Source organism: Musa acuminata, chromosome BXJ1-5, assembly GCF_036884655.1.
Source record: "Musa acuminata AAA Group cultivar baxijiao chromosome BXJ1-5, Cavendish_Baxijiao_AAA, whole genome shotgun sequence".
Lineage (NCBI taxonomy): Eukaryota > Viridiplantae > Streptophyta > Magnoliopsida > Zingiberales > Musaceae > Musa > Musa acuminata.
In genome coordinates, this window is record NC_088331.1 from 6,931,637 (window position 1) to 6,957,782 (window position 26,146).

The 26,146-nt window shown below is 52.2% G+C and overlaps 5 protein-coding genes across 8 annotated transcripts; 2 read left to right on the top strand and 3 right to left on the bottom strand.

Annotated features, from left to right (window-relative positions):
* Positions 1-5,007: 5,007 nt before the first annotated feature.
* LOC135673426 (probable 2-oxoglutarate-dependent dioxygenase AOP1.2) lies at positions 5,008-6,377 on the bottom strand. Its single transcript, XM_065182396.1, has 3 exons — positions 5,971-6,377; positions 5,540-5,861; positions 5,008-5,430 (listed from the first exon to the last, which is right to left on the bottom strand). The coding sequence occupies exons 1-3, from the start codon at positions 6,120-6,122 to the stop codon at positions 5,161-5,163; spliced, it is 744 nt and encodes a 247-aa protein (XP_065038468.1). The 5' UTR covers positions 6,123-6,377; the 3' UTR covers positions 5,008-5,160.
* A 1,893-nt stretch (positions 6,378-8,270) lies between these two features.
* On the top strand, positions 8,271-21,920 carry LOC135673429 (probable inactive 2-oxoglutarate-dependent dioxygenase AOP2). Of its 4 annotated transcripts, none has more exons than XM_065182400.1 (5): positions 8,271-8,707; positions 8,783-9,110; positions 9,201-12,084; positions 12,163-12,708; positions 12,778-21,920. In XM_065182400.1, the coding sequence occupies exons 1-3, from the start codon at positions 8,340-8,342 to the stop codon at positions 9,369-9,371; spliced, it is 867 nt and encodes a 288-aa protein (XP_065038472.1). In that variant the 5' UTR covers positions 8,271-8,339; the 3' UTR covers positions 9,372-12,084; positions 12,163-12,708; positions 12,778-21,920. The 4 variants fall into 4 exon arrangements, with proteins under 4 accessions (XP_065038472.1, XP_065038475.1, XP_065038473.1 ...); XM_065182403.1 differs by having other exon boundaries at positions 9,201-9,265; XM_065182401.1 differs by lacking the exon at positions 8,271-8,707 and having other exon boundaries at positions 8,969-9,265.
* Positions 17,208-17,828, bottom strand: LOC103970932 (uncharacterized). Its single transcript, XM_065185480.1, has one exon. The coding sequence runs from the start codon at positions 17,826-17,828 to the stop codon at positions 17,208-17,210; it is 621 nt and encodes a 206-aa protein (XP_065041552.1).
* Positions 21,047-22,468, bottom strand: LOC135673428 (probable inactive 2-oxoglutarate-dependent dioxygenase AOP2). Its single transcript, XM_065182398.1, has 3 exons — positions 22,029-22,468; positions 21,598-21,919; positions 21,047-21,483 (listed from the first exon to the last, which is right to left on the bottom strand). The coding sequence occupies exons 1-3, from the start codon at positions 22,466-22,468 to the stop codon at positions 21,214-21,216; spliced, it is 1,032 nt and encodes a 343-aa protein (XP_065038470.1). The 3' UTR covers positions 21,047-21,213.
* A 1,728-nt stretch (positions 22,469-24,196) lies between these two features.
* Positions 24,197-25,504, top strand: LOC103984817 (probable 2-oxoglutarate-dependent dioxygenase AOP1). Its single transcript, XM_065182397.1, has 3 exons — positions 24,197-24,634; positions 24,710-25,037; positions 25,128-25,504. The coding sequence occupies exons 1-3, from the start codon at positions 24,267-24,269 to the stop codon at positions 25,398-25,400; spliced, it is 969 nt and encodes a 322-aa protein (XP_065038469.1). The 5' UTR covers positions 24,197-24,266; the 3' UTR covers positions 25,401-25,504.
* The last annotated feature ends 642 nt before the right edge of the window (positions 25,505-26,146 follow it).

Sequence of the window (26,146 nt, forward strand, 5' to 3'; positions counted from 1 at the left end):
ATCACAATATATATATATGCATTTATGCAATAGTTATAAAGTGATATACGCCAAAATATAATAAGCAAAAAGATTCTGTATCAAGTCACACGTGCCATCACTCACGTGATTGGCTTGCTGGGCACCTATGACTAGCAGCTGGTCGATCCTCGGGAGCGGATAGCAGTCCTTTGGGCATGCACGATTGAGACTAGTGTAGTCAACACACATCCTCCAACTCTCATTATGTTTCTTCACCAGAACTACATTAGACAATCATCGCGGGTACTTGACTTCCTCTATGAAGCCAGCTACCAAGAGTCGCTCCACCTCTTCGTAGATGGCCTGCTGTCTGTCTGGGGCCTGGCGTCGTGGTTTCTGCTTCACCGGCCGAGCATCGGGTGATATGCTGAGGTGATGTTGGGCGGTCTTTGGATCAACGCCCGTCATATTAGATGGCGACAAAGCGAAGACGTCGGCGTTCTCTTGTAGGAAGCCGACGAGCTGTTCCCGCTCCTGCTAGGTAGTTCCAACTCGACTTTTATTGTTCGGTCTGGGCGATCCTTCATCAATGGCACATCACAGGTGTGGGCCGTCGGCTCAGGATGCAGGTTCGGATGCTTCTTTTCCCTTGGATCCTCCAGGGGTCGGTCGGTCTTCACCCTTTTGTGTAGTGAAACCGTCGTCAGGTAGCACTGTCTAGACTCCCGAGGGCTCCCCCAATCCTCCCCCGTTCCCGTGTGGGTCGGGAACTTCACCGTCTGGTGGTAGGTGGAGACTACAGCCCTGATTTTGTTGAGGGTGGGGCGACCGAGGATGGCATTGTATGCTGTAATGAGATCCACTACTAGGAAGGTGGACATCACCGTCTTTGTTCTTGGCGATGCTCCTAGAGTCAGGGGCAAAGTGACGGTTCCCAACGGTGAGATCGAGTCACTAGTGAACCCAGTGAGTGCTGAGCAGATAGGTTCCAGGGCCTCTTTGGCTAGCCCTAGTTTCTGGAAAGCGTCAAGATATAGCACGTCAGCCGAGCTTCCCGTGTCGATCATGATTCTCCTCACCTGGGCATTGGCGATTCGAGCAATTATCATGAGCGCGTCATCGTGCTTCGGTCGCTCAGCGCCCTCGGGGGGGAACGCGACCTTAGGGTCGGGGCCGCGTCGGGGAGCGTCGTCCCTAGTTGAGCGAGCGTATGCCTTCCTTCCGGACATGCTGATCCCACCAGACGCCGGGCCACCCGTGATGACGTTGATGTGGCGCTCAATGGGACCCTCCGGATGGGGCGATGATTCCCTACTCTATTGGACGTACCGACTAAGGTGTCCTCTTCGGACGAGCTCCTCGATCTGTTGCTTCAGCTCGCGGCATTCTTCAGTATCATGTCCGCTTTGCTAGTGGAAGCGATAATACTTGGACCGGTCAGCTAATTCCCGTGGACTCTTCATTGGGACGGGGGCCTTGAGCAGCCCTTTTCCCCTTATTTGGAGAAATATCTCCGTTCGGGATGCACCCGAAGAGGGTACGGGAGACCTTGGCGCGGGAGGGTCAGGCCGATCCAGCCTGCGCCTCGGTGTGGGAGGCTATTGACCCCGAGCCGGCTCCGGCCTTCCCCTCTTGTGCTCTTCCCGCTTCCCGGCCATCTAGGTCTCGGCCGCGATGAACTGGTTCGCTCGTTGGAGCATCTCGAGCACCGTGGTAGGGGGTCGCTCCACGAGGGACCAGAAGAACCTGGAAGGACGTAAGCCTATCATAAATGCCTACATCAATAGAGAAGGGTGAGCATCCGGCAGTCCCCGGATTTGAGCTGCAAAGCGATTCACAAAATGGGAGAGGGGCTCGTCCTCCCTCTAGTTGAGTCCGAGGAGAAGCGCCACGAAAGGCTTCGGCCGTGCATAGGCCACGAAGTGGAGCTCGAAGTCCTTGACGAGTTGGTCGAAGGAAGCGATCGCTCCGGTTTTGAAGCTGCTATACCACGCGCGGGCCAAGCCTCTCAGAGTGGTGGGAAACGCTATGCACATCAGAGCGTTAGAGGTCTCGTATAGCGTCATCTGGGCACTAAAAGTGGCTACATGGTCTGCTGGGTCGGTGGAACCATCGTAAGCATCCAAGGAGGGGAGTCGGAAGTTCGGGGGGACTGTATGGTCCTTTATCTCGGGCATAAATGGGGATCCCTGGTGTGCGTCCTCCCCAAACTCTCCCTTCGACCTGCAGACCTCCTTCTGCATATCGTCGAGTCGCTGATTGACGAAGCGCAACTGGGCTCACAGGGAATCCGTAGAATCCGAAGATAATGCCTCGGGTTCCGGGTGGCCTCTTGGGTTTGCCACCACCCGACCCCCGGGTGGGGGTGACAGGTGTTGAATCTCGGATTTTGATGATGAAACTGATTGATTGTGCTTAGATGTTTAACTGCATTTTGAGTGATGTAGGTCTACTCTATCAGGATTAGACAGTTAACGCAGGAGGAATTAACGTTGCGCCGGAGGAGATCACGTTAGGATATTGGATGGCAAAAGGCTTCGGACGTCGGGCATCGAGCCAAGAGTGGAATTGCGCCAAGGATATCGGGCTTGCGGAGGTCAATCGCCGATTGGGCAATAAGCCGCAAGAGAGGACGATGCATCAAAGAATCGGACGAAGCGCCAACCAATGACGTGCCGGGCAACAGAATGTCAATTCGCTTTGTAATAATTGTCTAGATCGGAGTAGAGTTTTGGCTTGTGTGTGCAAGATTAACTACGATAACGACGAAGACATAAAGCGAAACAAAGTGTCGGAGTCAAGCGTGAAGGATTTGTTGTGAGTTCGAGAGTTCAACGGAAGTTCGAAGGTAAGTCGGGAATGCTGCCGGAACTAGCCGAGAATGAGTAGGGAGCTTGCCGAAGGGTTTTTCGGAAGCTCGCCGGAAGGTTCGTTGGAAGTTCGTGGAGCTCACTGAGAAATATCGTAGCTTGCCAAAGGAACTTGTCAGAACTCGCCAAGATCAAATCGTGAAGTCTAGGAGTTTGCCGGGAGTCCACAGAATGGTTTCCGAGATTTTATCGGAAGACCGTTGGAAGTTCGCCGGAAGCTCGTCGGAAGAAGTCTTGACTTGCTGACTTTATAAAAGCTTAGGAAATGTCTTTAAATTCGTAGTTAGTATATTAATTAGGGTTAGGATTAGGTGTTAATCTTATAACCCAAGTAGGGGCCAATTGGGCCTGAGTTTGGACTAGTTTGGACCAAGTTTGGAGCCCAACTAGTGAGTTGTAAGGGTCTGGCGGTGGCACCGCCCAGCACCCGAGAGCCAGGTGGTGGCACGGCCAGTACACTGTCAGTGTCAGACACTGACAGGCGGTGGCACCACCAGCCTCGGAAACCCAAGAGATTGCGATCCACTGGTTGTAGATCACTCTCTTTTTCTTACTCATTGTCACTGATCCCCGATCACTATCACACTATTACTCTCCAAGCGATTATCCTCGCCAAGCAATCGCAGCCCATATTTCATTGATTTGCTCGGTGGTATTTCTCAACAAAAATCCCAGCCATCTCCCATTAGGTAGAGAGCTGTTGCAGCTCTCTAATCTCTACCGCACTGTAGCTTTTATTCGAAGAACTTTATACAAGTTGACTAATTATAAGATGTATTTGAAGTCCAAGAATAGGTTGCCTAAACCAACTAACATAGCTGAAGTTAGTCAAAAATTCAAGAAAAAAAAGCAACCAATATAATAAAAATATCAATAAAAGTTTATCCAAAATATCTCCTGACCCATATAAGTCCCAAACAAACCTCCCTTCATCTACATCATCAACATTTCTATCATGACAACAACTTCAATAATCATCAGCCCTGGCGTCCTGACCTCCATGATAGTATGTCAGTCTCAACCCAGAGTCTCTACTCCATCACAATGGCCTCAGGTGAATTTCATGATTACTCTAATTATTAGTTAATCTACTTAGATTGTGAACGGCGCCGATCATCATATCACCTATAACCTTCAGAATTTATCCATCACTTCACTTCACTGCCCCGCCTTCTCCTCCACTCACCCGTGCTCTTTTGTCACCATTCATTCATTCTTTTTTCTCTCTCTCTCTCTCTCTCTCTCTCTCTCTGGTGTCGTGGTTCTCGTGGAGAGGAGGGAGGGAGGGAGGATGTAAAAAAGTCGTGCCTTTTGTCAAACCGAGGAAAAGATGTTTAGGACTAATGTGGCAAAAAGATCCGCAATAATCAAACATGTGATTGATTCATGGTATTCCAGAGGCAAGTCTGCCACTTCAATCAGTGACACTCCGATATGAACAATACCTAGCAGACTGTAAGGCCCATCATCTTAATAATTGGTGGGTAGGAGAGTGGGCCAACGTATTTTTCGAACCTAATAAGCCAATGTTCTAAAGAGTAAAGCATGTAGAGAAAAAACAACCTGTAATTTCTTTCATAAAAATTATATTTAAGTGCCTTTAAGATGGCAAATGAATGAGCCTCTGAACTCCATCCTCCTCCTTGGTGGCTGGCCGGGCTCGTCTCCGAGGGTGCAAAACACCGAGCGTGGGAGATCAGGCTGCAGTACTCCCTGAGCGAAATTATTCGTTCTCTTTGATGAGTAATTTGATTCGTGGTTTGGATCAACTTAATCTGATGAGTAAGTTGATAGATTAATTTATCCATCAAATTTAAATCGTGATATTTTATCTTAAATTTTAATTCATATAATTTTTTTAATTTTTATGAATTAAACGTAAGATCTTATGATAAATTCTTAAGATCTTTACCAACTAAACTGGCTGATATCTTTACCAAACGACTGGTCTCCATGGTTGCTCCACAATAACGTATGCTCGGAGGAAGGCACCCTTCCCCTCGGTCTATTCGATCATTTATGTGGTCGTCGAGCATCATATTTAGTCCACAAAGCTGTAGCGAACAGTCGTACTCTTCGAAAACAAAAGAAATTTAGTACTTTTATCCCGTCGCATATTTTTTTTTGAGCTTTCGTGACCACGAACGAATAACAAGATGAAGACGTGACAGGACAATTTGCATTAAAGATATTGGATAAAGGAAACACGCACAAAAGTAAGTGAAGAAAACGACAGAGTTTTATTCGAGAAACACGGAAACGACAAAGGAAAGCAAGCATACGGATCGACGAGGGATGATGATGCGAAACACCAAGCGTGGGTGGGAGATCAGGCTCCCGCTTCATCGACTTGTACCCCGCAGTACGCCTTGAGCGAATCGTCCGATTTCATGCCTTCCTCCGAGTGGCTGAAGTTCACAAAGCTGAGATAGCCGAATGGCTTGTAGATCAAGGGGTGCTCTTCGTCGACCAGCTCCTCGAGAACTTGCACCATCACGTCGTCCTTTGGGTGGGACCCAAAGATTACGGAATACCTGGTCTCCCCGCCGCCGACCAATACACGATGCCGTTTAGCATTAAGTCTTCCATTGCTCCAGCCCTGAGGAACACATGAAAAGCCGTCACAAGTTGTGTCCTTCCTTCGCCGGCCGGCCGGCTGTTTGAGACTAGAGCTGGAAAGGATTACGAGTCCAGTGCATGCAGCTCACCTGCAGTGCTTGTCCAATCATTACCGGATACGAATTGGGGGATAGAGGCACCGTGAGCCACTCGCCATCCGCGGTTAGCACTTGGAGGCCTGCCACCTTGTGCTGCACAACTAGGGTGACTGTGGTTTCGTCGACATGGGGCGACAGCACGACCGTCGCCTCCTGAGATGTGAGAGTGCCGTACTTGGCCATCCGGAGGCCGAACGTGAGCTCACTGTTCTGGCGGTCCAAGTGCTTGACCACGCCCAAGCTCTCCAGGAGCATCCTCCGCACCATCTTCTCCAGCTCGCTCAGCTGCCTTCCGACGGAGTGCACTGTGTCGCTGGTCGATGGAAAGGAACACAAGGGGGAGGGGTCAAACAAGAGTAGAAAACAGATGTATCTGCTTTGATGATCTGGAAGTAAATCAATCATTGGGTGTGTGGTTGGACCAAAAGCTCGGGTTTCCCTCGGGCCACATGAGCTCGGTAAAGCTCCGAGTGCCTTCGACCAGGTGCGCGTCGAAGACGGACAGGGCCTCGTAATCCAAGCCCGGGAACTGGCCGATGTAGCCGTGATGCGGCTTGTTCGACGTGTTGCGCATCTTCACGTCCGCGGGGGAGCGCGAAGAGCTCCTTCATGGTGCGCCCGAAGAGCGCCTCCCGAAGCTCGGGGGCGACTCCATCGTACACGGCCTCGAACCAGTTTTGCTTATTCGCCACCACCTCCATCATCTGCGCCCGCACCCGCTCCCATTCCGGAGTTCCTGCCTTCTCCAGGGACAGCCCGGTGAAGTCCAGCTTGTGGTGGAAGGTCTCGGTGGACATGCCGTCTTTCTCTTCCTCCGATTCTGCTGCGATGCTGCAGTCCCCAGAGAAGATGCGGATATTTATGGATCATTTGCTAAATATCATTTCGTTATTTGCACGCGTTGACCCAAAAAAAAAGGGGACAGCTCAGAGGATCAACACCTAATCCGATGTTCTCGTCTACCTTATTCCACAAGTTCTCTTCGGTTAATTCAAACTCAAGTTGTTCGCTTCTCTTTGTTTCAACCATGTCATGTCCCTTAAGACGACGAGTAATATCTTCTCATCTATTTATTAGCATAGGAAATCGAACAATTTTTCTCCGAATATAAGGAAATTAGACACAATTCAATTTGTTAAAAAGACATGATTCTATTCGTCGGATTTGTAGATCTCCCATGTGCTTTTGAGATCTGGAGCTTAAATTATTTGGCATCGTCGTCGTCGACTGGTTCCGATCCATGTGATCGTGAGCTCCATAACGAGAGGTTCGAGGACAGCCCGTGAATCAATGAAAGCCAAACCCGAGCAAAACGTGATACACTTGTTTGGTATATCCGCGTGACCCATCTGATCACCCAACAACTTATCTCGTGATTCCAGGAAAACATATAAAAGTCAACGAGTTTATTTGTTTATGGTGAGTCAAATAAACCAAATTAGAATCAAGAAATTCCCAAACCAATTGAAAAAATAATCGAATAATTATTTCTATCATATTGTTTCCACTGCCCGTGAACGTTTATGGTGAGTCTAATATTCTCTATGGTGCTACACTTATACTGAATTGTGGTACATGCGAGACTAGCGATGAAAATCTTTAAGAAATTTGTAGAATGAAGATGTGTTTAATACACGGAGACTGTCGAGACTGATGAGTCTGTCTAATTGGTTCGCTATCGAAAATGTAAGTCCCTTTTGGTTATTCCTTTTGGCGATATAGAGAGCAGGCATTACGAGTGACTTAGTCTTTATGCGATGAAACTTGGTTTGGGAGCTAAGAAATCTCCTATATTAGGTAGTCTTCTGGTTGCATCTCCAGGCTACGCCGATGATTCTGCATAACAGGCTTACGTCGATGTGCCTTGGCTTGACCTTTCTAATGCTTAAGTAAGGAAAACAAAAGAGGAGGGAGACAATAATATCAGTAATGTAATCAAGAGAGTAAAGAGTCTCTTTTGTCTGCTTGTCTTAGCTTAGCCCGAGGCATGACTTTTATACTTGGGAGCTAGGTAGAGCAAATAGGCCTTCATCAATACCCTACCCCCCCCCCCCCCCTTACCCAACATGGTATAAACATTTAATGTGTGCAGCTTGCCGACGTGTATTCCCAGAAGCAACATCAGGATGACACCTCCAATCAAGCTTCCTTGCTTCTTTGGGTTAGACAATATGTGGTTCCCTTGTCGTTCGTTTGGAAGGAAAGGCTGGTGAGGTTTGATCATGTCACCGACCATTAATGTGGCGTCATATTTATTTTCTTGACTATAGGATCGATAAAAAGTAGTTCATATAAATTCACTTTGAGAAGGAAGGACAGGTAACATGATCAATAAAAAATCGTTCATGTAAACTCACTTTAAGAACTCAAAGGAAGGGTAGATAACATTACCTCTTATTGGCTATCATAGGGAGTAGATGCTTTTGTATCTCTATTTAGGTATTACTTATGTGGTAAAAAGAATTGAGGGTATTATGATTTATCCCTATCAGTTATATTTAATCCTAGAATTAAAATGAAAACATACGAAATTAGACAGTAAAAACTCATATATATATATATATATATATATATATATATATATATATATATATAGTTTAATCGACCATAATCATCTCAGGACTGTCGAGACGTGCAGTTCTTTCCCAATGCTTAATTTAATATCGTAACGCCACCAACCCCCGGGCCCAGTTGTTATAAACAAACCTTATATCAGTTCAGCAGGCAGAGCGACTCGACAGCACGCAAAAACTCGAAGGAACACCGAGGGAAAGAAAGAAAGAAAGGCAAGATGCAGCGGCCCCAACTCCCGGTGATCGATTTCTCCGGCTTCGACCCGGCGGCCGACGGAGGGCCCGCCTGGGACGCCACCCGGGAGCAGGTCATGCAGGCGCTCGGAACCTGCGGCTGCTTCGAGGCCGTCTACGACCGAATTACCCCCGAGCTCCAGCAGTCGCTCCTGGAGGTGATCGCCAAGGATCTGTTCCGCCTCCCTCTCGAGACTAAGCTCAAGAACGCCTCCGACAAGGTCTACGACGGCTACCTCGGCCGGTTCCCGAACCTCGACTACGAGAGCCTGGCCATCAGGGATGCGACCCTGTCAGACGCCATCCCCAACTTCGCCAGCCTCATGTGGCCCGATGGGAACCCCAACTTCTGGTGCTGCTTCATTTTGTCTTCCTCGATTCTTGTTTGATGTGCATGATGCGATTTGTCGTCCCATATGTTTGGCAGCGAGAGGGCTTCCTCCTTCACGAAGAAACTGGCGGAGTTGCAGGGGATGATAAGGAAGATGGTCCTGCAGAGCCTGGACGTGGCTGAGTACCATGAAGAGCAAATGCAATCGACATGGCACCTGCTCCGGTTCTCGGAGTACGGAGCGCCCGGCGAGGAGACGAGGAAAGTGGGTCAGATGGCGCATCGGGACGCCAATCTGTTGACTGCAGTGTGCCAGCTGAACGGCGTTGATGGGCTGGAGGTGGAGACCAGAGACGGTCAGTGGATCCAAGCCACCCCCAGCTCCCCCACCTCCTTCTTCATCATCGCTGGAGAATCTTTCTGGGTACGATCGCTTTGTCACTCAAATTTCTCTCTTGACTCTAACAATACGGTACTGCCACGCACACCATTTTGTCTGTGTTGATGGAAGCAGGCATGGAGCAACGGCAAGGTGTACTCCCCCATGCATGGCGTCACGGTGAGCGGCAAAGAAACGAGGTACTCTGTTCTGCTGTTAGCGATGCCCAAGAATGAGCGCCCGATTCAAGCCCCAGTCGAGTTGGTGGACGACATACATCCCCCCTGTTGGTGTAAACAACTTTGAGCCGTGACCTCGGGGCCGACGCGGCTCGGTTCGAGTCCGGACGACGGGGATCTCTCCGGGGCGTTCCTCGAGCCCGCTGGGTCGGTCTGGTGCGATGGTACAATCGGGACGAGGTCGTCGTTTGCTCTGGGGGGGAACTCCTCGCCCACGCGTCCGGCGGGGATCCCAGGCTTCGCACCTGCACAAAGGTCGGGTCGAGGTGCTCGGCCTGACCCCTCTGACGATCAAGTTAGCAGATGTGGAGGGGATTTTAGCTGTAGAAGAGTTGTTAGTGTCTGTCCCCCCCCCCCCCTTCCGTTTAGGATGCAAGGGTATTTATAAGGGAGTTTGGTATAACCTAACGTGCCTGCTCGCAGGGGGCAGGATCGTACCTTCTAGTGACGTCTGACATCGCTGTTGGCGTGTCATGAGGGATCAAGCCTGAGAGGTCATTAATGGGCCTCGGTCGGCGTTATGGCCCGTGTCAGCCATGTGCTGTCAGCCTGGCGGAGACGCAGGGCGTCAGCAGGTGTCAAGCCAGTCTTATTGTGATTATCACCCTCATCATACTCCCCCCCAAAGGAAGCTATGCGTCAGCTGCCGGAAACGGGGGTCTAAGGCAGGGCTTCGGGTTTAAAGAGCTATCTCCGTCGGGCGAAGGCCGGTTCGCCGCCCTAGGCGTGGGGATCGTGTTGCTTGGCCATCGAGAAAGATCGGGTGTGCCGTTGCGGCGCTAGGAAGTGAGTGGCCGAGGAGCCTCGAAGAATGACTCGTAGGTCAAATTGGGCTCGGCCGTGAGGGTGGTAGCCCCCTTGGGCAGGCAGGTCGTGTAGGCGTGGCCTCGGGCAATGTGCGGTCGAGGAGCACGACACAGGTGGCTGTCGCCGAGGAGCTGGACTCAGGCGAGCAGGCGCGCGGGCATGGTTTCGGGCGACATGAGGCCGAAGAACACGACACAGGCGGCTGTTGCCGAGGAGCTGGACTCGGGCGAGCAGGCTGCGCAGGTGTGGTTTCGGGCGACATGAGGCTGAAGAACACGACACAGGCGGCTGCTGCCGAGGAGCTGGACTCGGGCGAGCAGGCTGCGCAGGTGTGGTTTCGGGCGACATGAGGCCGAAGAACACGACACAGGCAGCTGCTACCGAGGAGCTACTCCGATTGGATTTGCTACTCTGTGTTGCGGGAGGTGTGGGTGGCTAGGTAACCTTTGGTCTGTTGGGAAGTTCAGGGGATGAACCTTTTCGAGAATCGCCAGTATTCGAGAAGACTGGCGCCTCAAGCCCATTGTTTGCCACGCGTAACGTGCCTGTTGGTTGCCTTGCCAAGTCGCATTTATGGCGGAGTGACGATGTGTCATCCCAATGCGACACGCCTGAGAAGAGAAAGGGTCACTGTTTTTGGAGGGATTTTGTCTATAAATAGTGTGCAGCTAGCCCCTCGAAGGTCTCCTCACTTGTTTCTATTCTGCCGCTTCGGACTCCATCGTTTTGTTTGCGCCGATCGCTCTTCTCCTTTTTCTAAAGGTCGGTAAGGATGCTGTCTTCTTCTCCTTCCTCTTCATCCTCTTCTTTGGCTAAAGACGGGCAAACGGCGGTTGTGTCGGATCCCAACTCGTCTTCCGATGAAAAGGCGGCCCGGGCCCTTGAGGCCCTGATGTGGCCGCACGACCTCGACTCCACCGTGAGCGGGTCGTTGCTCAGTCGCCTCCGGGACCGCTATGGCATCCCGGAGGAGTTTGTCCTTCTTGCTCCCGAGCCCGGCCAACGAGCGTACGATCCGATTCCCAGGGGTTTCGCCCTTACCCTTGATACTTTTGAGGCCGGGCAACGCCTCCCTTTGCACCCCATCATAACCTCTTGTATCTCATGGTGGCGTACCTCCCCGTCCCAGATGGCGCCCAACTCTTGGCGTTATCTGGTGGCGTTCCGGGGGGAGTGCCACTATGCCCACATCGCCCCGACCCAATCCCTCTTCCTTTCTTGCTTTCGACTTTCCAAGGGGTCGGGGGGCTACTATCTGTCCGCCCGAGCGGGCTTCCGAGTGAGCGGGGCTCCTTCCAGTAATAAGGGATGGAAGGGGCGCTTTTTTTTCGTCAGTCGCTCTGAGGACTGGGGATTTGGGCTTCGATGGGCGGCGCACTGTCACGGACTTAGCTGGTTTTGCCTAAGTCATGCAGCACCCTTGCGTGTCCGTCCGCAAAGGTCAACCTCCCCGAAGCCTCCCATTGTCCCTTAGGACCAACAAAAGAGAGAACGGGTTAGAGAGAACGCCTCAATCGGGATCCATAAGCAAACATCTCTGAAAAACACTTCATAGACAATACAAATTAAAAACAGACTTTACAAGCTCTGAACAGTTGCACAACAAAGGGTAAAATAGTCCATTATAGATCAAAAATCTCTCGCACATGTCCACATGACATAACCTTTATTTACAAGCCTAAAGAGGCCACCAACCCAACTAAAATGGGACTATTAAGCCTTCGGCCGTCCCTCTACATGCTGTACAAGGCATGAACATATCAAAAGGCACGGACATACATAAGCATTACATCAAATATCCTGTTTAGAAGTTTGTCCGTGACAGCACGTGATAGACAACACCGCCCCGTGTTTGGACGATGAGGAGTGCCGAGAGCTCTGGAGGCTCAAATAAATCCTCCCAGCCTCAAGAGCCATCCGGAGTATGTCCGAGCAGTGGTTGGTCGAGGCGGGTCTTAGCCCGATGCCTCGAGGTATGCCCTTAGGGGTAGTTTTAGGGTTTCTTTTAGAGATTATCCAGTCGGCTGACCCATGTTAGTGCTTTTACGCAGAGATGGTGGTTCTCCGAGCCTTGCGTGGGGGTAAGACCCCGTCGGCCCCATCCGCTCGTTCGCCAGCCAAGGCGAGGGCTGGCTCGAGAGAGGCCCCGGTGGATGTTGAGGCTGGCCGTCCTCGGAAGAAGGCGAAGACTTCCTCGGCGAAGGACTCCGGGGAAGCTGCGGCTCAGCCAGCGGGAACCGTCGCCGCATCGGGCGTCCGCGTCGGGAAGAGCCTCGGGCGAGGAGAAGCCGACTCCAGCATGGAGGAGGCGGGGAAGGCCCCTCGAGAGCCTTCCATCCGCGAGCTTTTGCCGCCTTCAGGCTAGGGGGGAGGATGAGCCCTACCAGGCGCGGGCGATAGGCGACCTTCCTCAGGGCGAGCCCTCCGCCCCGCTGAGGGCCCGCTGGGAAGGCTTTACCCGTGGTAGCCGGGTGTGGGCCGACGGGGATTCCATGGCCGGGTTTGTGCGCGGAGGGCTCCATCCCGACATAGCTCGGGACCTGTACACTCTGTCCTCCGAGGTCCTTCTTGGCAGGTCTGCCAAGTCGCTGCTGTGGGTAAGTGTCATTCTGCTGGTTCGGTTGCGTGTGTTCGGATAGTTCTCGTCATAACTCATTTGTCTGCAGGGCACTCATTATGCCGCGGCGCTGATGGACCGCATCCATGACGCAGGGTGGGTCATCGACATCCTCAGTGGCCACAATGCCGACCTCCGTAAGCATATGGAGGAGGTTCGCGCCGGGGCGACTCCTGAGGCGGTCGCGATAGCCGAGCAGCGTGCCTCGGATTTGGATGCGGAGGCGACACACCTCCATTCCGAGCTCAAGGTGTCCGTGGAGTAAAATAAGGAGCTCTAGATGCAGCTGAGGGCGTCTGTGGCCGAAGCTTGTTCGGCAAGGGGGGAGTCGATTGAGCTGATCCGACGGTTGGAGGGGGCGCGTGCTGAAGCGCGGGGTGCTGCCGAGGCCCTTGCCGTCGAGATCCGTCAGAGGTCGGAGAAGGACAAAAAACTGATCGAGGACTACAAAGGTTCCTCGGGCTTTCAGCTTGGCCTTGTTCGGACTAGGCGGGTTTCGTACGAATACGGTTACCGGATTGCCCTTGCTCACTTCAAGGCGCGCCACCCCGGCCTGGAGGTCGCGGAGGATCCTTTCGATTCCTTCCCCGAGGACATGGGCGTCGATATGCCGGACGAAGTCCCATTTGATGATAGCCCTGATGCTCCTGAGGAATAAATGTAGACTTTTCTGTTGACCACTAATGTTAATGTACTCTCTGAAATTAATATAGCTGTTTTTGCCCTCTCAAGTGTCTTTTTTCCTAGCTTGTGGTTTGCCGATCACTATACTATCTAGTGTCGTAATATAATTCTAACTTCTGTTGAGTCCTTTTTCATCGCATTATGGAAAGAACTTTTTGAGATTTTGCGAGTTCCAACCCCTTGGCAAAGAGTGGCCCTACATCGTCGCTAGTCGGTACGTACCGACCCTAACAGCTTCGGTCACCCGATAAGGGCCTTCCCAATTGGGAGCTAACTTCCCACATGCTCGGGTCGGGTCGCTAACCTCAGCCTTGCGTAAGACTAAGTCACCTAGCTTAATTGGTCGAGGCCGTACCCTGCGGTTATAGATTCTGGCAACAGCCCTTTTATAGGAGAGGTCTTTCAGGTGCACGTTAGCGCGTCGCTCCTCGAGTAGATCGAGATCGGCTCGCAGTCCCTGGGCCGATACCCGTTCGATGTAGCTTGCCGTCCTCAGGGTAGGGAAAACCATCTCGGGGGGCAAGACAGCCTCGGTCCCAAACGAGAGGTCGTAAGGGGACTCTCCGGTTACGGTCTTGGGGGTGGTCCGCAGGGACCACAGGATACTGGGGAGCTCATCCGCCCAGGCTGATTGGGCCGCTGACACTCTCCTCTTGAGTCCGTCTAGAATAGATCGGTTAGTGACTTCGGCCAACCCGTTCGTCTGGGGATGGGCCACAGAGCTGAACCTCAGCTGAATCCCATAGTTCGCAAAGAACTCCTGGAATCGAGCACTGGTGAACTGGGATCCATTGTCTGTGATGATGGCTTCGGGCAAGCCAAACCGAGTCACGATGTTTTTCCAGACGAATTTCTCCACTTGCCATTCCGTGATTGCCGCTAGTGGCTCGGCTTCGGCCCATTTGGTGAAGTAATCTACGCCCACGACGATGCATCGTCGTTGCCCCGAGGCCGGTGGAAAAGGGCCGAGGAGGTCCAATCCCCATTGCGCGAACGACCACGCATAGTCGATGGGGGACAGGGAACCGCCAGCATCCGGGGCATTCGGGCGTGCCTCTGGCAGGGCCCACACAGCTGCACCTATATTCTCGCATCTCGGGACATGGTGGGCCAGTAGTATCCTTGACGAAGGATTTTGTAGGCCAAGGTCCGAGCAGCCATATGCTCCCCGCAGATCCCCTCGTGGACCTCGGCCAGGACAGCCTACGCTTCATCAGGCTCGAGGCATCGTAGCAGGGGCTGTGAGAAGGACCGCTTGTAGAGCCATCTGTTCACCTCGGAATACCACGCTTGTGTTCGGCGGATGCGGCGCACCGCGGCTTCGTCGTTGGGAAGAATCCCGTCGCGTTTGAAGAGTAACATCTCCTTTACCCACATGGCACGTGCTTCGGCAGGAGTTATAGCCGAAATCGAGATGGCGCGGAATGGGAGCTCTTTGACCTCGGGGCGGTTTCCGTGGTCTGGTCCTGAAGCCATCTTCGCCAACTCGTCGGCTCATTCATTTTGGCTCCTCGGCACCCTGGATATCGTGAAGTGGGAGAAGTTGGAGGCTAGGCTTTTTACCTACGCCAAGTACTTTGTCATGGTCGGTTCCCTGGCTTCGTATCCACCGCTGAGCTGCTCGGCGACGAGCTGCGAGTCAGTGAAGACGTGGATGGCATCCACCTGCATTTCAAGGGCCAGCTTGAGTCCTACCAAGGGCGCCTCGTTGTTGGTTGCCCGGAAGCCGAAGCGGAAGGAGCGTTTGAACGAGCGTTCGTCGGGGGCCAAGAGTACTAACCCCGCGCCGGCGCTGCTGGAGGTAGCCGAGCCATCCACATGCAGGTCCCACGCCTCCTCTGATTGCTCGGAGCTTCCATTCCCATCTTCTACCAGTTCCGCGATGAAGTTGGCCACGGACTGGGCCTTGATAGCAGTCCTCGGGACGTAACGTATGTCGAATTCTTCGAGTTCTATCGACCACTTGAGAAGCCGTCCTGCGACATCAAACTTAGACATAACCTGCCGGAGCGGCTGGTCAGTTATTACCTCAATCGGGTGAGCCTGGAAGTAGGGGCGTAGTTTCCGAGACGCCAGCACGAGCGCCAAAGCGAGCTTCTCGATTAGCGGATACCGCTCCTCGGGCCCGTTTAGGACATGGCTGATGTAGTAGACCAGTAGTTGTTCCCCAGAAGCCTCTTTGGTTAGGACAGAGCTGACCGCATGCTGGGAGGCGGCTAGGTAGACGCTGAGCTTCTCCTCGGGAGTAACCGAGGCAAAGCGGGGGAGGCTGGCCAAGTGCCGCTTGATCTGTCCCAAAGCTTCTTCACACTGCGCCGTCCGCCGGAAGTCCTTGGGGTTCTTTAACGCCCAGAAGAAGGGGAGGCAACGATCACCAGACCGAGATAGAAACTGGGATAAGGCAGCAAGCCGTCCGTTTAGTCGCTGCAAGTCCTTAACTGTTCGAGGGGCCTGCATGTTGATGACTGCCTGAACCTTTTTCGGATTCACGTCGATTCCTCTTTCATGCACGATGAATCCGAGGAACCTTCCCGAACTGACGCCGAAAACGCACTTCGTCGGGTTCAGTCGCAAGCCATACCTCCGGAGTGTGGAGAATGTCTCGGCCAAGTCGGTCAGGTGGTCGGCCGCCATGCGACTTTTCACAATCATGTTGTCGACATAAACTTCGACGTTTCGCCCGATCTGTGGGGCGAACATCTTGTTCACGGCCCTCTAATAGGTAGCGCCGGCATTCTTGAGCCTGAACGGTATGACTTTGTAGAAATACACCCCTAGATCGGTGATGAAATTCGTGTGCTCTTGGTCCTCGAGTGCCATTCTGATCTAGTTGATACCGGAGAAGGCATCCATAAACGACAAGCGGGAGTGCCCGGCAGTTACGTCGACTAGCTGATCAATCCTTGGGAGGGGATAACAGTCTTTCGGGCATGCACGATTGAGACTCGTGTAGTCAACGAACATCCTCTAGTTCCCATTAGACTTCTTTACCAGCACTACATTAGATAGCCATCATGAGTACTTGACTTCCTCGATGAAGTCGGCCGCTAAGAGTCGCTCCACCTCTTTGCGGACGGCGAGTTGCCTATCAGGGGCTTGGCGTCGTGGCTTCTGTTTTACTGGCCGGGCATCGGGCGATATGTTCAGGTGATGCTGGGCGGTCTCAGGGTTGACGCCGGCCATGTCAGATGGCGACCAGGCAAAGACATCGGCATTCTCCTGCAAGAAATCGATAAGCTGCTCTCGTTCTTGCCCGGGGAGTTTCGACCCGACCCGGACTGTCCGATCCGGGCGATCCTCCATCAACGGCACGTCACAAGTGAGCGCCATCGGCTCCGGATGTGGTGTCGGCCGCTTCGCTTCTCTCGGGTCCTCTAGAGGTTGGTCGGTCTTCGCCCTTTTGTGCAACGAAACCGCCGTCAAGTAGCATCGTCTGGACTCTTGGGGGCTTCCCCAAACTTCCCCTGTCCCGGCGTGGGTAGGAAACTTCACCGTCTGATGATAGGTGGAGACTACAGCTCTGATTTTGTTGAGGGTGGGGCGGCCGAGGATGGCGTTGTAAGCAGTGGGAAGATCTACCACCAAGAAGGTGGACATCACTGTCTTTGTTCTGGGCGGCGTTCCCAAGGTGAGGGGCAAGGTAACAGTCCCCAATGGTGAGACTGAGTCACCGGTGAATCCCGTGAGTGCCGTGGAGATAGGCTTCAGGGATTCTTTGGTTAGCCCCAATTTCTGGAAGGCATCTAGATAGAGCACGCCGGTTGAGCTCCCCATGTCAATCATGATTCTCCTCACCTAGGCGTTAGCGATTCGAGCCATTATGACAAGCGCGTCGTCATGCTCCGGTGGCCTGACGTCCTCGGGAGGGAACGCGACCTTGGGGTCGGGACCACACTGGGGAGCATCAATCCTGGCGGAACGGGCATACGCTTTTCTCCCAGACATACTGGTTCCCCCTGCCGCCGGTCCTCCGGTGATGACATCGATGTGGCGCTCCACGGGGCCCTCCAGGCGAGGGGAGGGCTCCCTGTTACGCCAGACGTACCGACTGAGGTGACCCCCGCGGACCAGTTCCTCGATCTGCCATTTTAGTTCGTGGCAGTCTTCGGTGTCGTGCCCGCTTTGTCTGTGAAAGCGACAGTGCTTGGATTGGTCAGTGAGCTCTCGTGGGTTTTTCATCGGAACGGGAGCCCTGAGCAAACCTCTCTCCTTTATCTGGAGAAATATCTCCTTTCGGGACGTACCTAGGGGGGGCAGAGGAGGCCTCAGAGCAGGCGGGTCGGATCGCTCCAGCCTACGCCTAGTCGCGGCAGGCTGTTGCCCGCGAGCCGGCTCCAGTTTGACCCTCGTGCGCTCTTCCTGTTTTCCGGCCACCCAAGCCTCAGCCGCGACGAACTGGCTCGCCCGTTGAAGCATCTCAGATACCACGGAGGGGGGCTTCTCAACGAGGGACCAGAAGAATCAGGAAGGTCGCAGTCCCGCCATGAACGCCTGCATCAAACAGAGAGGGGTGAGCATCGGATAATCCCCGAATCTGCGTGGAAAAACGGTTCACAAAGTGGGAGAGGGACTCGTTCTCCCTCTGGTGTAGTCCGAGAAGCTAGGCGACGGACGGTTTCGGCCATGCGCTGGCCAGGAAGTTGAGCTCGAAGTCTCTGGCGAGCTGGTCGAATGAGGCGACCGTCCCGGTCCTCAAGCCGTCGTACCACGCGCGGGTTGGTCCTCTTAGAGTTGTGGGAAACACCCTACACATCAGAGCGTCAGAGGTTCCATACAGTGCCATTTGGGTGCGGAAGGTGGCTACATGGTCCGCTGGGTTGGTGGAGCCATCGTATGTGTCCAGAGAGGGGAGACGAAAGTTCTGTGGGACTGTCTGATCCCGTATTTCAAGGACAAATGGGGATCCCTGATGTACGTCCTTCCCGAGCTCTCCTCTTGACCTACGGACCTCCTTCTGTACCTCGTCAAGCCGTTGACTGACGAGGAGCAACTGGGCTCGCAGGGAGTCAATCGAGGCCAAAGGAAGGGCCTCAGGTTGAGCGTGACCTCTCTGGTCCGCCGTTACTCGATCCCCGAGTGGGGACGACGGGACCTGAGGCGAAGTGGGGAGCTCCAGGGGCTGCGCCTAAGCCCGAACAGGCGGCTCTTGCTGGTGCACCGCTTCGGCGGCCGGCGGATGCAGCGCTCCAGAGACGAGTGGAATGATGGACTGTACCATTCCGGTTAGACCTTGGACCTGATGGGCGAGGTTAAGAAAGGCCTCGGACGAGACGGGCGACGGTTCGGCGAAGGGGGCGTCGGGTGGCACCAAACCCTGGTCATTGAAGATCCGCCAATAGCTCTCTGAAGTTGCGACGGGGTGTTCGTTGCGGAGGCCCGTCCACGGGGAGTGTTCGCCTGGAGCCCCGACCGGGTGCGCCCCCTCGACTGCGGGTTCGGCCGAGTCGGACTGGCGATCCCTCGACATCAGGCCCTCCTTCTAGCTCCAGAATGTTGGTGTAAACAACTTTGAGTCGTGGCCTCGGGGCCGAGGCGGCTCGGTTCAGGTCCAGACGACGGGGATCTCTCCGGGGCGTTCCTCGAGCCCGCTGGGTCGGTCTGGTGCGATGGTACGATCGGGACGAGGTCGCCGTTTGCTCCGGGCGGGAACTCCTCGCCCACGCGTCCGGCGGGGATCCCAAGCTTCGTACCTGCACAAAGGTCGGGTCGGGATGCTCGGCCCGACCCCTCCGACGATCAAGTTAGCAGATGTGGAGGGGATTTTAGCTGTAGAAGAGTTGTTAGTGTCTGTCCCCCCCCCCTTTCCGTTTAGGATGCAAGGGTATTTATAGGGGAGTTTGGTATTACCTGACATGCCTGCTCGCAGGGGGCAGGATCATACCTTCTGGTGATGTCTGACATCGTCGTTGGCGTGTCATGAGGGATCAAGCCTGAGAGGTCATTAATGGGCCTCGGTCGGCGTTATGGCCCGTGTCAGCCGCGTGCTGTCAGCTTGGCGGAGACGCAGGGCGTCAGCGGGTGTCAGGCCAGTCTTATCGTGATTATCACCCTCATCACCCCCATCTTCAAACCCTACTACTACGATGATTACCTGAGGTTCTGCTTCTCAGAGGAGGGCATGATGCAACAGTGCAAGCTAGTCGCTTACTGTGGGACGGACGCAACCAAGGAAGCTGATGCATGATCATGTCGTTCATATTACTGTTGTCTTTTCAGGACGTATTGCTTCTTTTTTCGTTGGTAATAAGAATGGACTCTGATGCATTGCTGGATCCAGAGATTGCTATACATGAAGTCGTCGATCTCAAATGTAGGGTCTCTTGGTTGGTCTTCCCATGGTTTTTAAGAGCTTGGTATTTGGGAATGGTTGCAGAGTGTGCCTTTCCGTTCTCGCAGAATGTGTAGTTCTTGTTCTGCTTCGTTCAAGGAGACTTGTATCTGTCATCTTCTTTCCCTCTCTCACGATGGCCGGGCTCGTCTCCGAGGGTGCAAAACACCGAGCGTGGGAATTCAGGCTGCAGTACTCCCTGAGCGAAATTATTCGTTCTCTTTGATGAGCAATTTGATTAGTGGTTTGAATCAACTTAATCTGATGAGTAAGTTGATAGATTAATTTATCCATCAAATTTAAATCGTGATATTTTATCTTAATTTTTAATTCATATGATTTTTTTAATTTTTATGAATTAAACGTAAGATCTTATGATAAATTTTTAAGATCTTTACCAACTAAACTGGTTGATATCTTTGCCAAACGACTGGTCTCCATGATTGCTCCACAATAACGTATGATTGGAGGAAGGCACCCTTCCCCTCGGTCTATTCGATCATTTGTGATCGCCGAGCATCATATTTAGTCCACAAAGCTGTAGTGAACGGTCGTACTTGATGAGGGTAATAATGGCGATAAGACTCGGGTGACGTCAGCTGTCCCAGGTGACACCTCACCCTTCTGTTGACCTGTTAGCACACGCAAATCGAAACGCCAACCAAGGCACATTAACACCCTGCTCAGGCTTGATCCCTCACGCCACGCCAACATCGATGTCAGATGCTACCAGACGTACGATCTTGCTCCCTACGGGTAGGCGCATCAACAAACGATAACCCTCACTATAAAAACCCTCGCGTTACGAGGAAATGAGAATGAACAGATACAAAATCCGCTGCGACTACTCACTAACTTGATCGTCGGAGGTTCATGCTCTCCTTCTAATGCCAAAAATATTGGTGTAAACAATTTTAAGTTGTGGCCTCATGGGCGACGCGGTGCAGGTGCGAAGACACTCACTAACTTGATCGTCGGAGGGGTCGGGCCGAGCACCCCCGACCCGACTTGTGTGCAGGTGCGAAGACGAAGGCCGCCCACTGAACGCCCAGGCGAAGAGTCCCCTCTCGGAAGGAACAACGACCCTGTCTCGATCGGACCATCGTAATCGACCACCTCAGCGATCTCAAGGGCCGCCTCGGAAAGATCCCCCATCATCCGGACCTGAACCAAGCCGCGTCGGTCCCGTGGCCACGGCTTAATGTTGTTTACACCAACAGTACTCTTCTAAAACAAAAGCAATTTAGCACTTTTATCCCGTCGCAAATTTTTTTGGAGCTTGCGTGACCACGTACGAATAATAATATGCAGACGTAACAGGACAATTTGCATTAAAGATATTGGATAAAGGAAACACGCATATAGTAATACAAGAAAACGACCGAGTTTTATTCGAGAAACACGGAAACGAGAAAGGAAGGCAAGCATACAAATCGACGAGGGATGATGATGCAAAACGCCAAGCGTGGGAGATCAGGCTCCCACTTCATCGAGTTGGACCCCGCAGTACGCCTTGAGCGCATCGTCCGATTTCATGCCTTCCTCCGAGTGGTGGAAGTTCACAAAGCCGGGATAGCCGAAAGGCTTGTAGATCAAGGGGTGCTCTTCATCGACCAGCTCCTCGGGAACTTGCACCACCACGTCGTCCTTTGGGTGGGACGCAAAGATACCGGAATACCTGGTGTCCTCGCCGCCGACCATGACACGATGCAGTTTTGCACGAAGTCTTCCATTGCTCCAGCCCTGAGGAACACATGAAAAGCCGTCACAAGTTGTGTCCTTCCTTCGCCGTCCGGCCGGCCGGCTGTATCAGACTAGAGCTGGAAAAGGATTACGAGTCGAGTGCACGCAGCTCACCTGTAATGATTGGCCAATCAATACCGTATACGAATTGGGGGATGGAGGCACCGCGAGCCACTCGCCATCCGCGGTTAGCACTTGCAGGCCTGCTACCTTGTGCTGCACGACTAGGGTGACTGTGGTTTCATCGACATGGGGCGGCAGCACGACCGTCGCCTCCTGAGATGTGAGAGCGCCGTACTTGGCCATCCGGAGGCCGAACGTGAGCTCACTGTTCTGGCGGTCGAAGTGTTTGACCACGCCCAAGCTCTCCAGGAGCATCCTCCGCACCATCTTCTCCAGCTCGCTCAGCTGCCTTCCGAAGGAGTGCACTATGTCGCTGGTCGATTGAAAGGAACACAAGGGGGAGGGGTCAAACAAGAGTAGGAAACAGATGTATCTGCTTTGATGATCTGGAAGTAAATCGATCACTGGGTGTGTCAACGGACCAAAAGCTCGGGTTTCCCTCGGGCCACATGAGCTCGGTAAAGCTCCGAGTGCCTTCGACCAGGTGCGCGTCGAAGACCGACAGGGCCTCGTAATCCAAGCCCGGGATCTGGCCGACGTAGCCGTGGTACGCCTTGTTCGACGTGTTGCGCATCTTCACCTCCACGGGGAGCGCGAAGAGCTCCTTCACGGTGCGCCCGAAGAGCGCCTCCCGAAGCTCCTGGGCGACTCCATCGTACACTGCCTCGAACCAGTTTTCCTCATTCGCCACCACCTCCATCATCTGCGCCCGCACCCGCTCCCATTCCGGAGTTCCTGCCTTCTCCAGGGACAGTCCGGTGAAGTCCAGCTTGTGGTGGAAGGTCTCGGTGGACATGCCGTCTTTCTCTCTCTTCCTCGGATTCTGCAGTCCCCAAAGAAGATGCGGATATTTACGGATCATTTGCTAAATATCATTTCTTTATTTGCACGCGTTCACCCAAAAAAAAGGGGACAGCTCAGAGGATCAACACCTTATTCCACAATTTCTCTTCGGTTAATTCAACCATGTCATGTCCCTTAAGACGACAAGCAATTTCTCATCTATTTATTAGCTTAGGAAATCGATCGATTTTTCTCCGGATATAAGGAAATTAGACATAATTCAATTTGTTAAAAATACATGATTCTATTCGTCGGATTTGTACATCTCCCATGTGATTTAGAGATCTCGAGCTTCAATTATTTGGCATCGTTGTCGTCGACTCGTTCTGATCCATGTGATCGTGAGCTCCAAAACGAGTGGTTCGAGGACAGCCCCCGTGAGAGGGGAACAAAATCGATTAAAGCCAAAACCGAGCAAAACGTGTGACACTTGTTTGCTGTATATAATGTCCGCGTGACCCATCTGATCACCCCACACCTTATCTCGTGATTCCACGAAAACAAATAAAAGTCAACAAGTTTATTTGTTTATGGTGAGTCAAATAAAACAAATTAGAATTAAGAAATTCCCAAAACAATTGAAAAAATAATCTAATCATTATTTCTATCATATTGTTTCCACTGCCCGTGAACGTTTATGGTGAGTCTAATATTCTCTATGGTGCTACACTTATACTGAATTGTGGTACATGCGAGAGTAGCGACGAAACTCCGTAAGAAATTTATAGAATCAAGATGTGTTTATATCGAAAGTGCAAGTCTTTTTTTATTATTCCTCTTGGCGATGTGGAGAGTAGGTGTTACGATCAAAACAAAGGAAGTTATAGAAAGAAGTGATTCGCTACGAACGACTTAGTTTTTAAGCGATGAAGCTTGGTTTGGTAGCTAGGTGATCTCCTCTATTAGGTAGCCTTCTGGTTGCATCTCCGGGCTACGTCGATGATCCTGCATAATAGGCCTACGTTGACGTACCTTGGCTCGACCCTTTTGATGCTTAAGTTTGAAAAGCAAAGGAGGAGGAAGATAATAATATCAGTAATGTAATCAAGAGAGTAAAGAGTCTTTTTTGTCTTCTTGTCTTGGCTTAACTCGGGGCATGACTTTTATACTTGGGAGCTAGGTAGAGCAAATAGGCCTTCATCAAAACTCCCCCCCTTACCTAACGTGATATAAACATTTAATGTGTGCAGCTTGCCGACTTGCATTCCCAGAAGCAATATATATGGATTATCAGGATGACACATCCAATCAAGCTTTCTTGCTTCTTTGGATTAGATAATATGTGGTCCCCTTGTCGTTCGTCTAGAAGGGAAGGCTGATGAGACTTGATCATGTCATCGACCATTAATGTAAAGTCATACTTATTTTATTAACTATGGGATCGATGAGAAGTGGTTCATGTAAACTCACTTTGAAAAGGAAGGGCAGGTAACATGACCTCCTATTGACGATCGTAGGGAGCAGATGCTTTCGTACCTCTATTTAGATATTACTTATGTGATAAAAAAAAATTGAGAGTATTATGATTTATCCCTATCAGTTATATTTAATCCTAGAATTAAAATGAAAATATACGAAATTAGACAATAAAAACTCAAAATTATATATATATATATATATAGTTTAATCGACCATAATCATCTCAGGACTGTCGAGACGTGCAGTTCTTTCCTAATGCTTAATTTAATATCGTAACGCCACCAACCCCCGGGCCCAGTTGTTATAAACAAACCTTATATCAGTTCAGCAGGCAGAGCGACTCGACAGCACGCAAAAACTCGAAGGAACACCGAGGGAAAGAAAGAAAGAAAGGCAAGATGCAGCGGCCCCAACTCCCGGTGATCGATTTCTCCGGCTTCGACCCGGCGGCCGACGGAGGGCCCGCCTGGGACGCCACCCGGGAGCAGGTCATGCAGGCGCTCGGAACCTGCGGCTGCTTCGAGGCCGTCTACGACCGAATTACCCCCGAGCTCCAGCAGTCGCTCCTGGAGGTGATCGCCAAGGATCTGTTCCGCCTCCCTCTCGAGACTAAGCTCAAGAACGCCTCCGACAAGGTCTACGACGGCTACCTCGGCCGGTTCCCGAACCTCGACTACGAGAGCCTGGCCATCAGGGATGCGACCCTGTCAGACGCCATCCCCAACTTCGCCAGCCTCATGTGGCCCGATGGGAACCCCAACTTCTGGTGCTGCTTCATTTTGTCTTCCTCGATTCTTGTTTGATGTGCATGATGCGATTTGTCGTCCCATATGTTTGGCAGCGAGAGGGCTTCCTCCTTCACGAAGAAACTGGCGGAGTTGCAGGGGATGATAAGGAAGATGGTCCTGCAGAGCCTGGACGTGGCTGAGTACCATGAAGAGCAAATGCAATCGACATGGCACCTGCTCCGGTTCTCGGAGTACGGAGCGCCCGGCGAGGAGACGAGGAAAGTGGGTCAGATGGCGCATCGGGACGCCAATCTGTTGACTGCAGTGTGCCAGCTGAACGGCGTTGATGGGCTGGAGGTGGAGACCAGAGACGGTCAGTGGATCCAAGCCACCCCCAGCTCCCCCACCTCCTTCTTCATCATCGCTGGAGAATCTTTCTGGGTACGATCGCTTTGTCACTCAAATTTCTCTCTTGACTCTAACAATACGGTACTGCCACGCACACCATTTTGTCTGTGTTGATGGAAGCAGGCATGGAGCAACGGCAAGGTGTACTCCCCCATGCATGGCGTCACGGTGAGCGGCAAAGAAACGAGGTACTCTGTTCTGCTGTTCGCGATGCCCAAGAATGAGCGCCCGATTCAAGCCCCAGTCGAGTTGGTGGACGACAAACATCCCCCCATCTTCAAACCCTACTACTACGATGATTACCTGAGGTTCTGCTTCTCAGAGGAGGGCATGATGCAACAGTGCAAGCTAGTCGCTTACTGCGGGACGGACGCAACCAAGGAAGCTGATGCATGATCGTGTCGTTCATATTACTGTTGTCTTTTCAGGACGTATTGCATCTTTTTTCGTTGGTAATAAGAATGGACTCTGATGCATTGCTGGATCCAGAGATTGCTATACATGAAGTCGTCGATCTCAAATGTAGGGTCGCTTGGTTGGTCTTCCCATGGTTTTTAAGAGCTTGGTATTTGGTAATGGTTGCACAGTGTGCCTTTCCCTTCTCGCAGAATGTGTAGTTCTTTTCTGCTTCGTTCAAGGAGACTTGTATCTGTCATCTTCTTTCCCTCACTCACGCTGCTTCGTTGAAGGAGGCCATACGGTGTTCTTTCTTTCAACAGGGTGCTCGTTTAAAGTCAGGGTGAAACCATCTGTCAGAACTGGTTTGCCTTGTGCTTTGGTTTCTAGTAAGATCGACGCATCCAAGAGCCACCGACTTTGGAACTTGGAACTGTATTGCAGATAGATCCAAAGCTCTCTCTCTCTCTCTCTCTCTCTCTCTCTCAAACATCTATTAATTATAAATGAGTTGCTTCCCGTCTGCCGCAAGCCTTCAGTGTCTCGCCATAACCAGAAGCCGTGACGTTGCAGCTGTCTGCTTCAAAGTATGCGTGAGCCCGACGAAGGCTGATCTGACTAAAGACCGAGTCCGAGTGTCCGGTGAAGCGATGATCGATGGCGAGGAAGGAGGAGCGGTTGTTGTTTGCAAGGAAGGGGGTGTTAGTGTAAACAACTTTAAACCGTGACCTCGGGGCCGATGCAGC